Below are 22,776 nucleotides of genomic sequence, written 5' to 3'. Positions count from 1 at the left end.
GATCCATAGAGGCCGGCGTACAATATCTTCTATCTACCTGCAACCTATTTATCTATCTATCTATCCAACCTTCTGCAACCTTCAGGTCGTCAGTCTATCAGGCTAAAGCGGTTAAATCGATTCAATATCCAACGGTTCCTGAACATAATCAAAATTGGATTTGCAGTATCCGATTATCCGAGAGGCAGCGTCCCTGGAGACTTTAACGAATTTAAACTGAAAGATAGAGGCTAGTGAGAGATTTTAACTACACAATAAACTTTAAATGTTTCACTGTGACAATAGAAGTGGATAAAAAGTTAACGCAAGGTTTAGAAAGACAAACGATAGTTATTATCTTTATAAATGAATCATCATCATCATCATCAACAGCCCTTTACAGTCCACTGCTGGACTATGAGCCATAAATGAATGCGTAAAAATAATTTGGAAGCAAGTAAGCAAGTTAAACATTCAAAAAATATTTGAAATCTTCAAACAATGCTCATCATAAATTCATATTTCGTGCAAAATTTGATTGTGTTTTCTCCTTGCTTTGTTATTAGTTTGTTAAAACACTCAAGTTTGGTAATAACTACAACTTCTGTTATTGTAAGTACACTTTAAATGCGCATTATTGATTAAATATAACTTATTCTATATGCCCGTCTGTCACTCAGTCAGTGATAAAAACCTAAGTACTAACAATAATTATCTTTATTCACGTAAATGTGTATCAGGGTACAAAGTATTCTGACCTCTATTAAGGTGATTGAAGCTACGTAGAATATTTTTTCCACGCAAACGTTACACCTTGATCACACATAATTAGGTAGGTTTTGTTGATTAGGTATATCAATGCACTGTTAATGAATGATACACAGATGAAAATGATATTTGGTTGGAGGTCAATATTTCTGCAGTGTAGTTTCATTTTTAATGTGTCACTCTAGTTTTACTATTAAAATTCAGAGGTAAGTAAAAAGGAACGTAAAGTTGAAAGTGTTATGTATGTAGGTCAGAGCTTTTATGGTATGTCGAAATAGTACGGTTCCCGACTTTTTCATTTCTGAAATTGCTGACCGTGTGTTTTATTAAACCTCTATAAGTACCTACTTAATTTGATTTCTTTTCCCAAAAACTTAAAAGCGCAGAGTAAGTATAGGTAGGTGCAACCCCAACAAATGGCACCACTACATCTCTAGGATTTGTAGCTTGACCGTCAATGAAACCTAACTATAGGAGGTTGAGTTGTCCCGTCTCCCGAGGGACACCTTCACGACTGTCTTGGAACACGCAGCGAAATAAGTCAAACAAGTAAACAGAACTCGTAGACTTCGCAGTTTAAAATCTACTTTACTCGAATGCATAGCTAGTGACTTTATGCAGGGTCAATAACAGTAAAAATTGATAAGCTTATGCCTTCGCCTTACCACTTGTCAAGGTCATGGTGGCGTAATTTTTGAAAACTAAGAAAATCATTCCAATTATCATACAAAATCACACTAATCTTACAAAATTGACCGAATGCGTATGCAAACCTGAATTCAAATGATCAAAAATTAGTCCCCTGCGCCAATTTTGGCAAATTAATCCTCCCATGAGCGATTGTGACGACTATCACCTTTATTCACCTTCACCGGCTGTAAATCTACATTTAAATGAATAATTAGTAACGTAATAGTTGTGAACATATTATATGAAGTGGCTTATGTCGACTCATTATTATTCACTGCGCATCAGATAGGCGGACTGCGCCACTGCAACCTAGCTAGCGGTAAAAAGAAAAGGGCAACATCAAAGAATAATAAGCATCGCCAATCGATAGGAAAACAAGGCTATTTTGCACAAACCCGTCTCTTGCGTGACAAGAGAAGGTATGCGGAGAAAATGCAAAAACTTGCGGAAAATCCTTTACCCGCGTGTTAATAAAACATATTGGAGCACCTTGTGAAATATCAACCAAATAATTTGGAACGAATTCTGACGATAGTGCCGTGTATACGTACTGAATAAAACTGTTGTAGACTAGGAAATTTGACATATAAATTTATTTAGTCAGGCACTTTCATATAAAAAAAAAATGTTAAATTAATTGTTCAAAAATGAATTTTTTCGAGAAAAAATAAACATACCACTATGCTATAGCAAATTATTAGATAATGGGTGTCCTCCCCTCCCCCTCTCCATAACAAACTCATACTAATCCCTGATGCCTGAGTACATAAGACATGGATCCGAATCACAGAACGAAGATCAAAACCAGATGATGACAGTATTTAATTGGACGTATTTCAATATCTACGGCTGAAATTGAATCGTGGTTTGTTTGTAATATGAATCACTTCAAACATTGCTTTGTCCGAGAAATGAGATGTCAATCGTCTAAACGCATATTTAGCTTCAGCACGCACAGTGGTCACTTAGGAGTTAGGCATCGTATTACAGTAAACAGCTAATGTAGACTGAGAAGCGACCTAGGCGTCCCTTTGACTTACAAATATTTTTATCCGATAATGTTAATAAACTTGAACACCATCTTTGCGAAAGACAAGTGCTTTGACAACGAAAATTGAATAAAAAGATCGAATTAAATATTAATAGGTTAATATTTTTATGTTACGCGTAGAAGAATTTTAATTTTACGAAAGAGGCACTTTAATATTTAATGACATTCTACGGCTTTGATTCACTTTCTTAACTTCATCGTTAAAATTTTACATTATACGATATGAAACGGGTGACAGTATCAGACATGTGTAAACGTACAGTCATGGCCGTGATTGTAGAACATACGGACAATAATTACAGTAAATAATAAAGAAATGCCGACTGTTATAGCAAAAAGAAAATACGACGCAAGAACTCAAGCATTACTTTATCGATATTATTAATTACCAGGATCTTCTCACGTTGCGGGACTAACGCACATGGATCCGCACCGCAAGAGCCTCACGCGCCGCAATCATAGATTTAAATTACTTTACAAAATAGTACGGCGTACGTAGACGAGTAATACCTAATAATAGTATGAGCAACATCGTCTTAAGAAACTGAAAGTAATTTTTGGGCAAGTTCGATGTAATCATCCGCGCCTTTACAAACCCTATTTGCACTGAATATTTTTTCTGCAATGAATCGTGTCTAATTTACTCTGTTCCTTCATTACACCGCCTAATCAATACTTGTACGAACAATACAGTGTACTTCATAACTAATAGACGCCTCAGTAAATTTCAACCCTACCGCAGTTTCTAAGTTTCTAATTACGCTGCCACGGCCTCGGTTATCATAGCATGAATCTGTTGGCGTTTGCAATCAATAAAGTCACCTAATCTGTGGCTATAAAGGTTGAATTCGCCAACGTTATCTACAATGCAGATAACAGATGGTGTACAAAACTATTGACAATGACTCATGGGGTAAAAAATGAGGTTATCCCCAGAAAGGGGTTTAAACATTAATAAAGTTGAATTAAGATAAGTGCGTGTGTGAAGCAGAAGCTTCTGATTCTTCTGAAGAAGTAAGAAAGGATATTTTAATGATAGCGCGACATTCAATTCACCGACAGGAATATTACCTGCGACGGAGATATACGAGTATAAGGCCTCAGCCTCGAACTTAGCGGGCAGCGGGGCGGCGGCGGCGGCGGCGCGGGAGCGGCAGGATCTTATGCGTAAAATCAAATAGACCGGTTCTCGAAAACAGCGGCGCGGCAGCGGGGCGGCAGCGGGCAACGAGCGGGCAGCGGCGAGGGAGCGGGCAACGAGCGGGCAGAGCGCACTCCTTCTTGTGCCCACAATAAGTCGAGCGTTAGGAATAAATTTGAATCGAAATAAAGTTGTCACCGTTGTTCAGACATTTCGTTTGCGAATAAAAACAAATATCTCGACAACACAACCCCGAACACAACACATCGCCGCTAAAGCGCCGCGCGAGCTGCCCGCTTGTTTCGAGAACGGGTCTGCGTTGCCCGCCCCGCTCCAGCGCCGCCGCCGCTCCCGCCCCGCTGCCCGCTAAGTTCGAGGCTGAGGCCTTATACTCATCTTTACAATAGATATTTTCTATTTTGGGATTATATTCATATCACAAACTTATTCATAACTTAGAAGAAATTTAACTACACGCTTCGATAAATACGAGTGTATTGTTGGCAGTAAAAATCGTAAGGGATTTTTTGGTGGAAAAAATATTTCTAAGAAACCAATTTTATTTGAATCCAAAATCAGTACGGCTAGCACGAAAAACTTTCGAGTGCGAATCGTTTGCGTATTCGAATCGCCATCAAAAGATTTAGTACGAAAACTACAACAGCGCCCTTGTGAACGTGTCATAAAGTGAACTTAGTATGAGAAATGGTTGCACGAAACTTATTTTGAGAATCAAAACTGTCACGTTATCGTAAAATTCGAAGGTTCAGTATCGAATTTTGTCGAATACGCAAATGATTCGAAGACCAAAGTTGTTCATACTAGAGGTACTGAGGTGGAATTGTGTAAAGCAATCGTTATCGATTACGATTGCTTTACACAATTCCACCTCTGAACAGTAAATTCATGTTTAAAAATAATAAAACATTGATTCTCCAATAAGATCATGTTGTCTTGACGAGCATTGTAATTTAGCGTTTGTGCATTGCGGTCAATTTTATTACGTTGATAGTTTACGGGCTGTCCGGCAGTTTGAATAAATAATAAATACATAGTAAGAGTTTACTGGTGGTGGGTGTGTGTACTGGTAATAAAAATAAAACGTGACTGCATTAGCGCTGCGAGGGCAAAAGGTTTCTCCAATAATCTATGACCTCCTCCCTCCGCCTTAAAATACATGCCGAGATTATTAAGGTCACGATATAATTATGCACCCGAGCATACAAGGATAAATTAAAGAAAGCGACATGAATGAAACAAAGCGAATTTGCAAGCATAGCGTGCTGCATATAAAGCAGAGGACCGCAAACTTTTTTGTTTGTCAGTCATTTTGTTTCTTTTAATAAACAACCGATGATACGCTAGCTAGATCAAGGATATATTTCTGTAGTCAAAGATGAAAAAGCACCCCACCGTCATTCACGTCAAGATATTTCTGTATGAGAAAGGCGTGAGTTCGTTTTATTTTTTAAACGATTTTATTTACTCTAATTAGATTACTGTGTCTGACTTTAAAAGGTGTAAAAGAGACAGATATACATACAGCAGTGATGGCCAACAGGTCGACCGCGGTCTACCGGTCGATTTTGGTAGCCCGCGAGAGTTAAATAAACTGAACAGAATGCTTGAAAATGAAAAATGTTTTATTTCACTCTTCACTGTACTTGCACTAAACTGTACCTTGCAGTCGACCGCTAGAAATATTTTCAAGCATAAGTAGACCTCACAGGTCAAAAGTTTGGCCACCCCTGACATACATGGCGACAAAAAGTTATCCTTGCGCGCGCGCGCTTTTACGTGTCGAATAGCACTATAATGGGGGTATTTTTCACGTAACAATTAGGTCTTACGTATCTATTTATTACGTATCATACTCCATTAAAGTACTAATAGATCCAAGACGCAACACCACTTTGGCGTGGCCTAGTTTTTGTTTTTGTGATTAATGACTCATAGAATGTATTCTCCCTGCGCGGAAAATCAAGCACTGGAATATGACGTCAACTAACAGCTTGCAGTCTCACTCTTTACCAAACGATTGAAAAAATCACTCTAGAAACCGACATTTACGAGTACTGTGCTAAATACTTTAGTAACGATGCTAGGATAGTGGTTTCAGTAGCGTAATGCAGTTAACTAGCAAGCAGGCCACTGTATTAGGTTTAATCTAACTAATCTAACACTGTTGGAAGTGTGTTCCGTAACAAACACAGAAGTAAACTTAAGCTACATAAAACAACGAATTCGCATAAATAACGATATATACAGGGTGATGAGCCGACACTAGCCCATGTTAACATGGTCATATAAATGGTATGGTGAAGTCAGAAAATTGATATCTTCATTTCAATTTTTTTAATTTTCATACAAATCGGATTTTGTAAAATTTATTTTGTATGAAAATTTAAAAAAATAAAATGATGATATCAAATTTCTGACTTCACCATACCATTTATATGACCATGTTAACATGGGCTAGTGTCGGCTCATATACCCATTTACCTAACACCCTGTATACGGAAAGTTTCTGGCAGAGCGTGCAACGGTTTGAAAAGAATACGCGAAAATTGGGGTCAGTCGGTGACGTGCATTTAGGTTGGGAAAGCTTAATTCGAGATGTGAACTGTCGCGAGCTAATCATTATGATGTCTAAAAAAATAGAATAACAAGAATATTAATAAAGAAAGTATTATTTTACACATATATCTCGCTTAAACGATTTTTGGATAAGAGTAAGATTAACCGAATCAAATCCTTATGTCATGTCGTCAAATATGTATAAAAATATGTCGCGTAAAATATGTCGTATTATAACTATACTATACATATAGGGCGCAGGTAAAAACTCGTGGCATGTGCAGTGTGCACCTGGACGATTACGCGACACGATATGTACCTATTCTATCGGCTATCGGAAAAAGTAGATGAGACGGTTATGGAGTTAATCGCACGTGCATTGCGGCTACTTGAGACGCTTGTCGACACCTTTTGACTATCTTCCCAAGATATAGTTCCAAAATACTGAACTGTCCTATGCATGACATTGACAGTGGGGCGCCACCGTCAATACCGGAACGCTGGTTCCGATTTTTGCCATGTTGGAAACCATATAGTTGAACGATGGTAGCGCCCCCCTGTCATTGAGTTTGGTGGGACAGTTCAGCGTGGGTCATCTATATCTCCAAAAGAATAAGGGTTAAAGTGATGTGAGCTGACGGGAAGGATCTGCGAGAGACAAAATATGCAACCTGCATCCTGTTTTACAGATTAATCAAAGTGACAGAACAAAAGGGTAAAGCCCAACATAGCCATCCGGCGTCCCCGTTCCAGAATAGCATGCGTGGGCATTTCTACTCGGCAAAATGTATATTCTCCTGCCGATGAGCATCACCTTCAGACAGATTATTGATTTTCTCAATCCTGTTTTTACTGACGGAGTGTAGATGACAGGCCTGACGGTAGGCAATATGAGGCAATAAGATACGGAATTGTAAGCTTTATGGTACGTAAATATATGATTAAAACTATATTGTTTTAAACTTTCATGGTCATTAACATAATAATTAATTATTATTTTATGTACTCCGTGATCATGGCGATTGCAACAGTGCCGAAATATCGGAAACTCGAAATTAAGGTACATGGTAGCAATGGCAATCCCGTCAATAATAATTATTATGAATCAAAATGACTGACTACGAATTAATAAAATACGTAAGTAAAATTGCCGTAAGAGCGTCTATAAAAGATTATCCTCACAGAAGTAAATTCACAATAAAATTGTTTAACAAAAACAATTATTGACCTACAGAGATAATGCTGCAGAGGACAGTACCAACACATACGTGAATGTGAATGCATTTTCCATTAATGTTAATTTTTAATGATGTCTAGATTATTAAAAGCAGGAATGCTTAATAATTACCCTTATAAGAAGGCTTCAGATTAATAATGGAGCATAATTATAGCTCAGCCTTTGTTCTCACATTGTGTGCTTTGTAATAAATTCTCAGATTGTTTTGTATCATTTAAAAATGCAAGAGTCAGTTGCTTCAATTATATTGATGGTTGTTTCAGTGATATCCATAGCTTATGAACATATTAATATTGCCTGTCTTCACCAGTCATTTTTGTCATAGAATTTCCAATTACATATCAATGCAAAAATTAAAATTAAAGCGTATTATTATGTCAAGAAGGGTCATTAAAAATAAAATTACTCCACTGGTTTTCTTAACATGTTCAGTGTTCAGCGGGGCACCTAGAACTACCAGCTATTGGAATATTTTAGCCCGTACACTTGTCTAATATAATGCCTTATTTAGAGTCAATTTTAGTCAGGAATACTTCGTTTGTAAATATTGTTTTATGAGTTTTTTTTTATTTATAAGTTGACTTTACAATCAGAGTTCTACTGAAAATAACAAAATTGATATCATGATAAAGTTTTCTTTAAGTACAAAAATGGTTTATTTTCAAGATACATACATATGTATTTGTAGCTTTTTTTAATATTTTGCTACTTAATTTTCATACTTGAAATATTATCTTTTAATAAATAATAATCATTTAATAAATTTATCTTAGATATAAAATTTTATTGAAGAAACCCATACATGCTTATATCAACTGTAGTGATATCTCATTTTCTCCCAACTTTATAATATGGTATTATTTAGAAATACCCATCTAGGCTACTCTGAAGGCAAATACTGCAAAGTTGAAAATAAAATAGAAGTGGGCATATAATATAATTAGTATACTTAGTGCATTGTCTGTAAGACATCGGCAAATTACAGAATATGTAAATGTTGTCCAAAACAATAACATTTAGTTCCAATTAACATAAGAACTCAATTCTGAATACAGCCATGTCCATGTGTAAAGATTTATTATTTTTTCAATGAATCAAGCTTATTCTCTATTTCCAAATAATTTTGTGATAAGGTAGTTTTACCCTCACTTTGAATAAAATATTGAATGTTTTGCAATAGTAATGTTCACAAAAAGTATATAAATCCGTAGAACATTGGAGAGCCAGAGAATAAAATTTAAAAGAATAAAGATTAAAGTCTACTTACCATTATTAGCTGAGCCTGGATCATTTTCTTCAGTCTTCCACTTGTTCAATTTAAATACAGTCCATACTAACACAATTTATGAAATATAAAATACTAACTATGGAGTTAACAATACAACAAATTATTTACACAATAAACCTCAACCTTAATTTTACAGGATAACTATAAAAACTTAACAAGAACTTTTAACAAGATCAAAACATTGTCATTTTGACTGCCTGCCTCCTATCAAATCTGTCTTGACAAAACTGTACAAACTTAACTAAAACAAATGAGTAACGATACTTGCATAGGTGTCGAATGAACAGACGTAAACAAAGCATTGGTTTACTGAAAACAAACGAATAAACAGCAAAGCGATCAGGCATAAAATTTATAGTTAGTTTCAAATTGGAATATTCCTTTTCTACTGTACCTACATTGCGTAAAATTCACATTGCACTATTATAACTTCTCTATCTCACTACAATGAATTTAGAAAGTCCTAAAATAAGTGCATGTCTTTTTAATAAAATTCAGAATTGACAAGTTTAACAAATCGTCTCCCACTGCATTTTGTACAATCCTACGCCATATTTGCAGAGACAGATGCTGCCAGACGAAAAAAAGAAATTTAATTTTGCAAGTAGTAGTTTTCTATTACATATCTGTGCCTGTTGTGGAATAAAATTGCAAATTAAAATTAATTTTATCTTTCCTTTTCAAAAGTAAACATTTGAATGTGTGGACTCACTACGAGCTAGTTTACAACTTTCACTAGTACTCGTATCTTTTGATGCGCGCTCACATCTAAAAACGGATGGTTTGGATACACGCGACTTTAGGTCTGCACTGCGTCGTCTCCTACCTACTTAGATTAATAAAATCTAAGCCTACCTACAACAAATCAATCGTTTCAGCCAAATGACGTCCACTGCTGGACAAAGGACTCCCCCACAAGGTTTTCCACAATGAACGTCGCCCGCATCTAGGCTCAGTGGCGGCGTAGCATGGGTTGGTACCCGGGGCGGTGACACCCCCCCCACCCCCGTCACAAGTCCTATGGCACCCCCTGGTACCTTCCCAGGATTTTGGGGTTACCTACCGATTCGAAAGACAATCACACCCCCCACCCCTATCATGACATAGACCGCAGATTTGCCATGCAGATGTGCCAGTGAGTACTAATCTGCGCGACTTGNTACCTTCCCAGGATTTTGGGGTTACCTACCGATTCGAAAGACAATCACACCCCCCACCCCTATCATGACATAGACCGCAGATTTGCCATGCAGATGTGCCAGTGAGTACTAATCTGCGCGACTTGTGTCACCCCCTGATGCTTGGCACCCGGGGCGGACCGCCCCCACCGCCCCCCCCTTACGCCGCTACTGTCTAGGCTCTTCCCGCGACCTTTACCAGATCGTCGGCCCACCTAATAGGAGGCCTACCCACGCTACGTCTTCCAGCCCATGGTCGCCACTCGAGAACTTTCCTGCCCTAACGGCCATCGTTCCTACGAGCTATGTGCCCCGCCCACTGCCACTTGATTTTAGCAATTCTGCGAGCTATGCTACCACTTTAACTAAAACTAAATTACATGTAGATAGGTAGGTAAACAGAATTATAAAATAAAAAAGAAAAATATAAACAAAAAATTGAGGTTTAAAAAGTTACATTTTCGGTGTGTAGCAGAAGCAAAAGGTACTAGTCTCAGCATAATGTTGAGCTACAAGCTCAACGCTGATTTTCAGATTGGCCCAGAAACTGGTCGATTATGTTGGTAGGATAGTGTGTGTTTTTGAAGCGCATGTTAATTTCTGTGTCTGTGTAAGTGTTTGAGTGTGTTTTAACTAAGTAATATGTGTTTTTGTTTTGTGTTATTAGGTGTTTTGTGTTTTTATAATACCTAAATGTTAGGGTGTGTGTTTCGTGTTGCATTGGGCACTAGTACCTCCATGACTGTGGGGGGTTTGCATTAAACACACGTCCATAAAGTTGCAAAAAAAGTAAATAGCATCACATTATTCACATCGTTCGTTTCAGCTGGGTTCAGCCAAATGACAAAGGCCTCGCCCGAGGATTTCGACAACGATCGTTCACGACTTCCACATCACCTAATATCTCGTAAAATTCGACTTCTCGATAATCTATCGACTTCTTTAATCTCTTTGCCAAATGCCTTCGTCATAGAGTCGTCTAGAATACTCTGAAGCGATCGACTTCCATAGTTACAGTCGTATATACATATACATTGTACTTGTATCGTTGACACTTTTGCACTTGAGATTAAAATCGATATTTCTAAAAAGGTCACCTTGCCCGCCCTGCTTCCCCTCAGTAGGTGTGGGAAGATTGGCAGCACTGGCAAGCAAAAAACAGATTAAAAAACGTAACTGTCTTTGTGCTAGGGTGGGACGAATTTGTATCGATTCTGCATACCGAATATTAATTTATTAATCGAATAATCAAATCAAATTGTATTATCATTTTTATAAAATTATAAAATATTTATTGAAACAAAAAGAACCTGTAATAAATTCTCACATTAAATCGTTATTTACTTTTTGAATAATGATCAAATCAAATTTTCCTAATTTACTAACTCAGCTACGGGTTTTATAAATAAGCAAAATTTTACGTTTTACAGCTTCAACATATGAGGGTATTTCGCCGAAACAGTAAATTTTCTGTGTCCAGGCAGGCGAACACATGTTTTTTTATATCTATCTGTATAAAACTATTTTTATGGGAAAGTTCATCAAAAGTTTTATTTGTTTTTGCTATTACAATAGCAGAAACTACAAATAATACCGTACAAAAACTTAATCAAAAGTCGTTTTCCTAATTTCCTTGTTATGTCCATTACTGTTATTTGCCAAAATGAAGGCTCATTATAACAAATTGAAGCGTAATTTAATTCTAATAGCACTCTCTTTACATTTGAGAAACGTTTGGCTATCGGAAAATAAAAACTTTAAATGTCAAATACTTATAGGAAGAAAATAAAGTGAAGTTAAGTTCTTGTCCAGGTCAAAAGTATAATTTCCCTGGGTCTTCGTTTCGACCATTGTTGTAACGAAACGAAAAAACTTAGAATGTAACGCACTGCACCACTACACTCGGCCATTTCGTCCCAAGAGGCCATTGAGGCAGGACAGTACGTCGTTGATCAGTTTCGCGACAAATCGCATAAATAGGTCCCTCCTTGGGTTTTTGTTTACTAAAAAGTCAATTTCTTTGGACGGTTTTTTGCAACTAAACAATGGTTTAATTTTATTGTTTATTTACACAAATGTAGTGTCCGTAGGGGTAAACCCATGATTTAAATAGTAAATGCATAGGGTAAATAGGTTTTTGTCTGTGGTGTCTTTTAGGCATAAAACTAATTTCTTTGGTCCTAATTTCCTTGTTTTCCGTGGCATAAAATGACCTAGGAAATTATAAAAGACCATTAATAATTCGGCGTAAAGTCAAATTTTGAGTATTTCTTTATTGGAATAAGTTTAAAATTTACATTTTAGTATCGGAATAAATATAGAAAAACTTGTTTTTAACTTTTAACTCAATCTACTGCATTTATCTTCCTTAGTTGTGTAAAAAGGTCGTAATGATATAATATTAATTGGCATGTTTGCTTGCGAAAGTACACAAAAATAGGTCGAACAAAAAAAAAGCAAACCACAGAAGAAAACTTAGAGAAAAAAATATTTATAATAATTTCCTTGGCTACCAAAAAGGATGATGGGCACAAATGTATGGAAAGTGGTACCCGCTCCAATAGCCATAACCAATATATATTTTAAAAGGCCTTTAGATGTAGGAAAATGTCTGCTATGGGGCCAGTTCTAATTCACGTTTTGAAAGCAGTAATTCCACTAAGTAAATGAAAGTATAACACAATCATCCATGTATACAAGTATGCACTATCACTACAATCTATTAATAATCCTAACCAAAAAATCATTGAAAAGAAAACATAGAGCCTACGATGAACTAAGAAAGCTATTAGCCCTTTATTCGCTTTCATCATCATCATCATGATCATTTTAGCCATAGGACGTCCAGTTGAACATAGGCCTCCCCCAATGATTTCCACAATGGCCGGTTAGTGGCGGCCTGCATCCAGCGCCTTCCCGCTACCTTTATGAGGTCGTCGGTCCATCTTATGGGTGGACTTATTGGGTCTTGTGGGTTTATTCGCTTTAGCAACCCATAATGAAACTCTTAATTAAGAAGTAATAAAACTTTAACCTCTTTAATAATCAAAGTTACACCCTAGTTAACTCTGGCTTAAATTGTCATTTGGTATGGAAATGACATTTTAGTCCATGTTTCTTCCTGGGTGTAACTTTTTATTAATAAGGGGGTAGTAGTTCTTTAAATAAAAATATTTACTTCACAATTATCCCTATCAATAATTGTTATAGAGTTAAGGAAGGATGCTGGAGCAGTAAACCCTTCATGCCTCGCATAACCTAAGTACCATACGATGGACACGTTGATACTTTGGTTACACAAAAAGTATAATTATCTTCGAACGCAACCAGATCTGAGGCTGGTGGCCATAGTAAATGTTGTTCGTCTTGGTAAGACCTTTCAAATGACACTTCAAACATAACTATTGGAGCCGGGTACCATTCCGCAAAAAAGTATGTTTATCTTCGAACACAACCAGATCTGAGGCTGGTGGTTATAGTAAAAGTTGTTCATCTTGGTAAGACCTTTCAAACGATACTAGACACATATCTATTGGAGCCGGGTACCATTTTGCCCATTGTCCTTTATGACCTCATAACTTTGTTTCTAAAACGAATTATGACAACCCTTCTAGATATATTAGCTTAGTTTTTACTAATTATTAATGCTATGGGAATCTAAAAATAGTTAAAAACAAAAATAAAATTCGTGCCAAGGAAATTAGGCAAAATTGACCATTTTTGGCGAAATACCCATGAACCTCAAAAAATACAATTCCAGCTTGAACTAGAAAACATCATAATTTATTAATTAGCATCTAAAATAATACATCGTATTCTTTTTTCATGAAAACAATAGTCACTGCATGAATCTGTTTGGCGCTAGAGAGACGGACGGTGGGCGCCACCGGTAATCTGCATTACAAGTTATATTTACAGAAGCTAACATCGACAATTTATAGTGGCTGTAATAGCGTTTTTTTATGCTCATTTATAGAAGCTGACTTATTAATTCAGAGGACAATATAGATTTTTAGTGAACAAAACTACTTTTAAAAAGAAGCCGGTTTAATTACTACTCAAATCAAATTAGGTATGCTGTCAAGTCTTGGCACTTCTTTAAAAGATGAACTACACTGAACCGTCCCACCTCACCCGTAACATTGTCAGGGGGGCGCCACAGTCAATACCAGATCGCTGGTTCCGATTTTTGCCAGGTTTGAAAACACTGAAATCAATGTCATTTGCAGGAGGGCGCTGCCATCAAATCCAGGTTACTATTAATTTTCAATCTTTGAAGTTTCAAAATCGTTAAACTATAGGAGGGATAGGCCTGTTTTGAGAAATAAAAAAGTCATCTCAATAAATTAATACAATACTATTAATTTCTGTAACTTGCTGATAATGTGCCAAATAAATGTATTTTTCTTTCTTTTTTACAGAAGTGATTATTTGAAGTGCAGATTCTACTATATCGATTGTTAGTTATTCGATTACTTACAACCCTACTCATGCCATTGCCTGGCTGAATCGCAAGCTGTCTGTTTGTGGTTTTTGATGATACAACACATCGTTTTGACTCTCTATTTATTTGGAACTGATTTCTTTCTTTGCAAAGTTTTATTTTGTTTGTAAAATGAGTGAGTAAAATTTTGCACAACATGTTATTTCCCGTTAAACACCATAATAATTGTGTTACAAATATTGCTTCAGATCATGGTGAGGACAGAGAAAATCTCAGCGATTTTCTTGGAGAAGCTGAACTTCAACAATATTATGAACTCTTCAGGTAATTTTTGACCGTTTATAATTTTCGTTATTTTGTTTTAAGTTTTTATTAGTTTTCGTCATTTTTATGATACACTAACATACTCGGAGTGCTTTTAAAACGGCCTCTTCTGGGCGTACCGGTGGTTTTTGCCCATGCGAATTGAATCCTCATACATATTAATCACTTTGCGCAGTTGCATTTGTAAAACTGATATATAAGGACATTAACAAACTGCCTTGCGAATATGTTTATGATATTTTTGTTATTGCAAACTTTTTTGTTCAAGTGCTTTAAATAATTTTGAGAAGTACTTTTCGACCACGGTCCATTTAGATCTTGAAGTCGTAGTTTGAATTATTAATACATTTTGAGGTATATTCCAGACAATTTCAGTTATCTATCTCATTTATATATTATGCCTCTCTCTATTAAAATGATTTCTGATGTACTGTTAAATCAAATTATTAACAAAAACATTTTCATCTTCAAAGTATCATATCAGATTATCCTTTAGACATAATATCAAACAAAAGTGATGCTTAGTAAGGCTGGCTTAGATATTTAGGTCATGTTAGTCACAAAAATGATTGTGCTAACAGTTACCTTTATTTGGTTCTTGCACAATACAAACATGCTTATTGATGACTGTCATTTGGATCCTGCAAATATTTAGTCAATCACATCTTGCCAATGGTTTGGGTTTCAGGATTATTTGTTGCTTCCAAAATTGGCTGCAGAAAAACAGATGCAAATCTGTGTTTATTTTAAGCAGAAAAATTACAGACAAATTATTCATAAACTTTTGATTAATTATGAAATTACTTGCACTTTTTTGTATTGGGTTTATTTGCATCACAGCATTTTTCTAGTTGTGCTGACATCCTTGACTGCTTGGCTTTATTTTTTGTTTTTTAATATTCTATTATATTGACATTGCTTTTTATTTTCTAAAGCTGTGATTTTTCTACACCTAATAATGTGCTATGCATTTGTCGGACCGATGATCCAATATTAATTATGCATGTCTATAGGTAAATAGGAAATTCAACTTTTGTTTTCTTTGTTCCAGGGACATTTTGAAGGTCACGAAAGTGTCCCAACTTAAATTTGTAGTGACCGAAGACTTGGTTCATATTGGACTATCGAAGCCAGAACAGCGCCGATATAAAAAGATATATTCGAAATACTTTGCCCACTCATACATTCACAAAATAAAGAAACTACTAACCTCAAATAAAAAACATGAAACTGTAAGACCTACTACAATTTTTTTTATTTTTTTTTTAAATATGATTTGTGTATTGAAATATCTTTTGTTCTTTCAGCACTTGCCAGCCCATTCATCAATGGCTTTAGAATTACCACCGTTTCCGGAGACTACTTTCAAAGTTCCTACCAAGCACATCATCTCTATTGAAGACATAACCATCAATAAAGAATTGGGGATGGGTCAGTTTGGAGTTGTACAACAAGGCACCTGGTCGACTGGAAATCAGAGGGTAAGAATTAAAGATAATTATGACTTTTGTATTGCATGTTCATGGTTAGATGTTTACTAACTTTAACTCTTTTTCCTGCAAGCTGCAAGTTGCCATAAAATGTTTGGGTCATGAGCGCATGACTTCAAACTCCACGGAGTTCCTCAAAGAAGCAGCGGTTATGCACAGCATCGAGCATCCCAACATTGTTCGACTGTATGGTGTGGTGCTGCACTTGGACTCACTAATGCTGGTAAGTCAATGATTATTGTTTACTATTAGGACTAATTATTTTTATCATAATTCATCTAAAATAATTTATGAAGAGAATGAGATGAAGCGACCTAGTAATAAGCTGTTCAAGAAATAGGCAAATGTCAAGAAATAGGTAAATGTTTTGATCAGACTTGTCGATCTGGATTTGTATCCAAGCGAGTTATTTGTAATTGCTTTGTCTGCATTATGCGAGTGTTAAGGTTGACAGTCTGTTGTGTAGCTCTATAATTAGGTTTATTTAACTATGACGTAATTACACACAGTTGGTAGTGTTTACTTATTTATATTTGATTTGGAATTTTGATTATGGGCAACTTTTGATTGGTATGAAGAGGCAGTAACTAAGTTAGCAGGTAAATGAAATGTCATCAGCAGCGGTTTTGTTGAGCACTACGCCACGGTAACTACGCATTATTGACGATGAGGGCCTGAAGACGAACCACACACAATGTGGATCATATTGGCAATCTTTAGCAAATTAAGGTGAAGTCCTAATTTATTTGTTCAGTGAAATGATGTGACCTTAATCCAGACATTATTATTATTATTGACTCCAAGCTTTTGGAAACATGTTAAGAGTTTAAACAATATGTTAGAGGAGTTGAAGTTTCGACTTCTTTTGATAAGTTTTCTTGTTTTGGGATCCTTACACAAAGTGCTATAGAAATTTTCTTGGTTTTGATTAGATTAGAATCTTTCAAAGAAGAGTGCGAAGCGTTGGTGTTTTCTGAAACCTGATTTAAAAGCTGCTGATAAGTCAATAGGCATTACTGATTGACTTCTAGAAATAGGGAAACCCAGAGTTGAAACTTCATCCTTTTGTGGAAATATGAATAGAATAGGTGTGGAGAACTGAAGATAATAAAAGTAGGTATGACTACTAAGTAGCATAAAAATCCGACTGTAAGCTGAATGTGAGGATAGATTCTATCCGATAGAGTGAAGCAAAAAGGGTCTCGGACATTACAGAATTTTTGAAGGCAACTAACTCATACAAATGTTAGGACTTGTATATTTTTTCACTTTTTGCATAATTAAAGCAAAGGGTGTCCGAGACATAGTCAATAATGACATTTAATTAACTGCATTGATCATCCCTAGATTTGAATTGGTTTAGTACAGTGAAAATTTAAGTTGCAAAACCAATGTGACAGATGATAAGGGTATAATACATTATACATGAATAATAAAACATTTAAATTCAAACCTGTGTATTGGTTCGGACCGTCCCAAGAAGAATGGCAAATGTTTTATTCGCAACATTATGCGATTACCTCTTTAAACATTTCGTATTTTTTGTTGACTAGCTAGGTTTGGAACTAGCTGACTCGGCGAACTTCGTACTGCGTAAGTTCATCAGAAATAATGTAGGATCCTAATGGTGTAAGAATTTTCCAAATCGGTCCAGTAGTTTCGGAGCCTAATATCGAGTCTGTACAACAGACAATCAAATTTTTCCTCCTTAATAATAATTTGATGAGTGTAGATAAGTGTGATATAACAAGACTAGACAAAAGGAGAGGATGGATTTGGATGTTGATGTGATAGAGTGCAGTGTGAGCACATGAGTAAAGAAACGAAACACAGAAAGCTACATACGAATGCGCTGTGATAGGTACATCACTACAAGTGCAACGCGCGTGTGCGTATCCACTGGCCGCTTGTCACGTATGAGCCGAAACAGCTTCAAACTAGATCAGCCAGTAGTCAATCTCAGGGCGTGCAGGCGTGACGCGACGCTTGAACGTCGTGCGTGTTTTGTTTTTGTTTTCGAGTTTCTCACTTAAGTGAGATTAATACGTATTAATACGTAGTAATATTTTTGTTTTAGTATTTAAAAAGTGTTGAAAATATTTTATAGCATTTGTTGAATTGCTTGAAAGAGCAAAAATTACGCGAATATTTTGATCTTCATGTACAAATTGTTAATATTGGTAATGACATTATTATTAGCACATTTGCAAGATTGTATGCCATGTGAGTGTTTCCCATTGGATTATTTGAAAAAACTATATTAGATTTAGAATTTATCATTCGATTAAAAGACACAACAAATTATTAAAAACCAAAAGTAATAAAAAATATATTTAGAGTAGATGTAATTTGTAAAAAAATGACCTATTTTAATATAAAATGGGAAAAAAGGAACATTTATATTTTTAATCAATTGTGCCAACCCTACCAAAATAGGTATAAAGGNCATAACCCTTTGCTAGCTCTTTAGAAGCTTTGTCTCTGTTCTGTTTCTTTACTCATGTAGTGTGAGTGCATAATGCATGGTAATTGTGATCACGTTGTTTTTCACTGATACTGCATTGGACACTCCAAGCTAGCCATAACAGGGTGGAATGTCACCTTATTGAAATAGTTTCGCTGTTATGGTTTTACGGCGGAGATGAAAGGCGTTTGGTTTTGAATCAAATCTTTAGGAAAGGCCATATCTCACGAAATGGTTAAAACGCCCGTATCATATTGACTCTACTGACTTATAGAAACACTAGCTTTCCGCCGGCGGCTTCGCGCGCGTGGACCACTAAACCCAATTTTTTTCCAAAATAAAATTTAGCCTATGTTACTCGTGGATAATGTAGCTTTCGAATGGTGAAAGAATTTTTAAAAACGGTCCCGTAGTTTTTGAGCCTATTCATTACAAACAAACAAAGTTTTCCTCTTTATAATATTAGTGTAGATGATTATCAAAGAATCTCTTCTCATTCTTATTTTGTTACCGCTCTTTTATTAGGTCGACCTGTATCCTACTAATATTATAAATGCGAAAGTTTGTGTGGATGTTTGGATGTCTGGATGTTTGTTACTCTTTCACGCAAAAACTACTGAACGGATTTTCATGAAACTTTACAGTATTATTATTTTATTTTATTATTTATTACCCAGAATAACATATAGGCTATAATTTATGACGATATTGACAAACTAAATTTCACGCGGCCGCAAAAGCTAGTGTAACCATAATAACTATACACGTATTACAGACTTACAGCTGGGTATCTCGAATTCAGAGATTCTTACCTAATTTAAGCTTAAATGACTGGACTACATTTATTGTCCCGAAGCAGTGGTAGGGTTAATATTTGGACGTGTAAAAGCGCTTTTTGAAAGCCTATTTGCAAAAATAAATAAATTTTATGAATTTATGAATTTTAGTGCTAGATGACAGTCCAAGGCCCTGACGATGGAGTCGGGAGTAGGGTTCATGATTTCTCGAGCTTTTTAATTTCTCGGGTCTTCTCGGGTTGTCGAGAAATTTTAAACGGGTGCGAATCGACCCCTTTGAGAACTAGTAATCGCATACTACTAGTTCAAAAAAGAGTCGATTCGCACGTGATTTTAATACTTTTAATACATCCGGGCGAAACGCCTACTAAAAAAAATGATTGTAAGGGGACGATTCGCACATTCGTGCGAAACTACTACTAACCCATTTTAACTTATTTGTGGCCAGGTCTGGGATATTACGGGCCTCAGATTAACCTCCCCAATGAATTCCGCCAAAATCACGTTAATATCTACACGACAAAAAAAAAACAAACGGGAATTTAGAGAACGTGCATAATATTTAAAGTGAATTAAACGAATGATACTTATGAGCTTATAAATGATCAAGAACTAATATAAGTTAAAGAATTTATTTCTCAAAAGAAATTGTACATTTCACTTAAGATGAGAAACAAGGTATTTTATTTATAAAATAAACGTAGGTAGATCTTGAACCAAGGACGTACGGATTAATTTGTTTACCAAAAACAAAACACTCGTCGGTAGACGTGAAAAAACAAGTAAATTGTATTTTCTTTTTACAAACACGTAATATAGAAATAACAGTTTGATCTTGAGACGGTGAATAGATTTAGACAGCGAATCAAAAGGGGAATTTACGTGGAAAAAAAGACTCTTAAAGAGAACTATATTTTGTGACTATACTTAACACGAATCTTAGCAAGGTGAAATGGAGTACCTACCTACAGGCATGGCAAAGTGTTGAACTACACTCAACATCAAATAAACCGCACCTTCCGCGACGCGAACTTTAAAGATTTTCTTATGACACAATCATGGTACCCCAACAATATTGGTGTTATTTGAAAGCCCAATAAATATTCTTAAAGAAAAATACATGTCCAAATAAATGATTAACATATACCATAAATGTGACTTGAAAATAGACCTCACTTTGGGCTCACCTCTGGGATCAATTAGACCAATTTTTATGGTTATAAAACCAAATAAAGATCTCACGTGTCCTCTTTAACATATGTATAGCGATTAATCCTAACTTAACAGTTTTATAGTCATAAAAAATGGCTATAGCGTAACTACCAATTTTTTGAAGAATTGACTCGGGATCCTTGTAAAGACACATTTTTGGGGTAAAAACCTTTCATTTAATGAAATGAAGTTTAGAACTAGGCTTTCAAATGGTATCGATGTTGGTGGAAAGTGGGGATGCATACGTTTGATAAGTGCTTGTCGCGGGAGGTACGATTTATTTGATGCCGAGTGTATATTTTTGGACAAATACTTTCTTTTGAAAAACTAGGGTTTGGGAGAAACTCAAAGAATCTCGTAGCACCATCATATATTGTCAAGCTTTCGTGTGCCAAGTACGCGCGTGCTAGCGTGAACTGAGCCATGGATGTTATGGATGTCCGTAACCGTTACCGAAACTTTCGGATGTCCGAAATAAAAAAATAACCGTAACCGATTCAAAAGTTTCGGATAGTTTCGGATGTAGGCAGTTTAAATTATTTTTTGTATAGCATTATAAAAAGTGTAAAGGTATAACAGCCTGATTAACCTTTTTAAAATGCCATCCATAGTGTTGGACAACTATTGCAAATTGCATTCTAAAGCACAGATATCTGTAACCGTAACTGAAACCGGTATAATATTATTCCTATATCCGTAACCGTATCCATAACCAAAACTACATATCCATAACATCCCTAAACTGAGCTAAGTATGTCATGGTAATTCGCGTGGAATTTTCTGGGTAACGTCTACACGCTAGTGGGTTTACTTACCCTGAGCTATTAAGCGGTCTGAAAGACTTAATGCTAAAGCGAAAGTAGATAATGGTAATCAGAAGTTTTAAGCTTTAATCATAATTCATAACACGCATTCAATACGTGTTACATGAAAACCACAACATTTATCATATTCAAGTAATCGATAGTTAATTTTCGTGTGGAATCCCAGTAAATGAATTGCTTATTGGGCCGTGGTAATACTCGTGAAATTCAACTACGATTAAATTCACTGAAACCGCATGTTACATAACTGTGTTGGAGCTTGTGAAAATGGATGGATATTTGTTACTCATGAATATAGAACAGGGTTTCTCAAAGTGGGGTACGCGAATCCCGGGGCTCGCTATTAGACGTTAAGGGGTTCGCGACATTTACATAATGGTACTAGAGTAAGGCTTGGTTGCACCATCATACTTTGACTTTAACATACGTCAAAAATCTGTCAAACTCCATACAGAAAGCACCGGTTACCGTTTAATTTACTGCCAAAGATAGGTGGTGCAACTCAGCCTTAAAATTGTCCAAAATTACTCCTAAAACTGACTCCATTTGCGATAAGAAGCAGTGCTTGTTTCTTCACATTAATTTTAAAAAGACATTTCATTGGCAATTGATTGAAATTAAAACCTTATTTTTTTCAATAGTCCATTTTATAATTTTCTTTGGGGGAAGGGGGGGTTTAATTCGCTAGTTAAGAGGTTCGCTATCATTTAGAAACTTAAACAGGGGTTCGTGTAGCCGAAAGTTTGAGAAACCTTGATAAATGTAGAACATTATTCGCAACGCAAATAAGTGTCAAGTAAATACGTCGGTCTTTCTATAATAAATTATTTTTAACCAACTTCAACAAAGGGAGGAGGTTCTCAATTCGGTTGGTGTATTATTGTTTTTTCTATGTATTTCGCCGATTAAGCTGAGATTTCTGAGCCGATTTACGTGATTCTTGTTTTCATCCATTTTGTCCTATAAAATTTTGATTTGATTTGGTTGAGTAGTTTTTATTTTTTTCAGCATTTTTAGTTTTTAGCATGAATAAGTGAACACTTTGTTCGTGACAATTACGTCGTCTAGGTATCTTTAAGTAATCGATGTTCACCGATTACTTAGAGATTGCTCGTCCGATTTGAGTAATTCTTTTTTGTTCGATAGTAGATACTTGCCATTTAGTCCCATATACAATTTAGTTTAACTTAGTCGTTTTCATTTTATGAGCATGAGTTTCGAACAGATTTTATTCGGAATCGATTCCTTTTTATTAACGATAACTTCGGCAGTTTTGGAGATAAATCTTAATGAAACTTGTCTCAAACTGTAG

General features: G+C 35.8%; 3 protein-coding genes across 9 annotated transcripts in view; 1 reads left to right on the top strand and 2 right to left on the bottom strand.

Moving 5' to 3' along the window:
- The window catches only part of LOC114359272 (neuronal calcium sensor 2), a 134,606-nt gene extending 125,401 nt beyond the window's left edge, over positions 1 to 9,205 (bottom strand). Inside the window, exons 1-2 of the mRNA XM_028313585.1 lie at positions 9,130 to 9,205; positions 8,711 to 9,040 (exon numbers count right to left, since the gene is read on the bottom strand). The gene's annotated coding sequence lies outside the window, so the exon portion shown is untranslated. The remainder of the gene's footprint in view (positions 1 to 8,710; positions 9,041 to 9,129) is intronic.
- Nca (neurocalcin homolog) overlaps positions 1 to 9,255 on the bottom strand; it is a 145,923-nt gene extending 136,668 nt beyond the window's left edge. For 2 of the 4 annotated variants that reach the window (XM_028313583.1, XM_028313581.1), the window contains exon 1: positions 9,130 to 9,201. The gene's annotated coding sequence lies outside the window, so the exon portion shown is untranslated. Of the gene's footprint in view, positions 1 to 9,125 lie in introns of all 4 variants that reach the window. The other 2 variants (XM_028313580.1, XM_028313582.1) reach the window with 2 other exon arrangements.
- A 5,165-nt stretch (positions 9,256 to 14,420) lies between these two features.
- The window catches only part of Ack-like (activated Cdc42 kinase-like), a 44,125-nt gene continuing 35,769 nt past the window's right edge, over positions 14,421 to 22,776 (top strand). For all 4 annotated transcript variants that reach the window (XM_028313589.1, XM_028313588.1, XM_028313587.1 and 1 more), the window contains exons 1-5: positions 14,421 to 14,528; positions 14,602 to 14,677; positions 15,729 to 15,909; positions 15,985 to 16,158; positions 16,241 to 16,390. In XM_028313589.1, coding sequence (XP_028169390.1) covers positions 14,525 to 14,528; positions 14,602 to 14,677; positions 15,729 to 15,909; positions 15,985 to 16,158; positions 16,241 to 16,390 — 585 coding nt within the window. In that variant the 5' untranslated portion in view covers positions 14,421 to 14,524. The remainder of the gene's footprint in view (positions 14,529 to 14,601; positions 14,678 to 15,728; positions 15,910 to 15,984; positions 16,159 to 16,240; positions 16,391 to 22,776) is intronic.

This window comes from Ostrinia furnacalis, unplaced genomic scaffold, assembly GCF_004193835.3.
Source record: "Ostrinia furnacalis isolate ACB-3 unplaced genomic scaffold, ASM419383v2 OfSCF4280, whole genome shotgun sequence".
NCBI lineage: Eukaryota > Metazoa > Arthropoda > Insecta > Lepidoptera > Crambidae > Ostrinia > Ostrinia furnacalis.
Note: the sequence above shows the minus strand (reverse complement) of the source record. Positions and strands in the feature narration are given on the sequence as shown.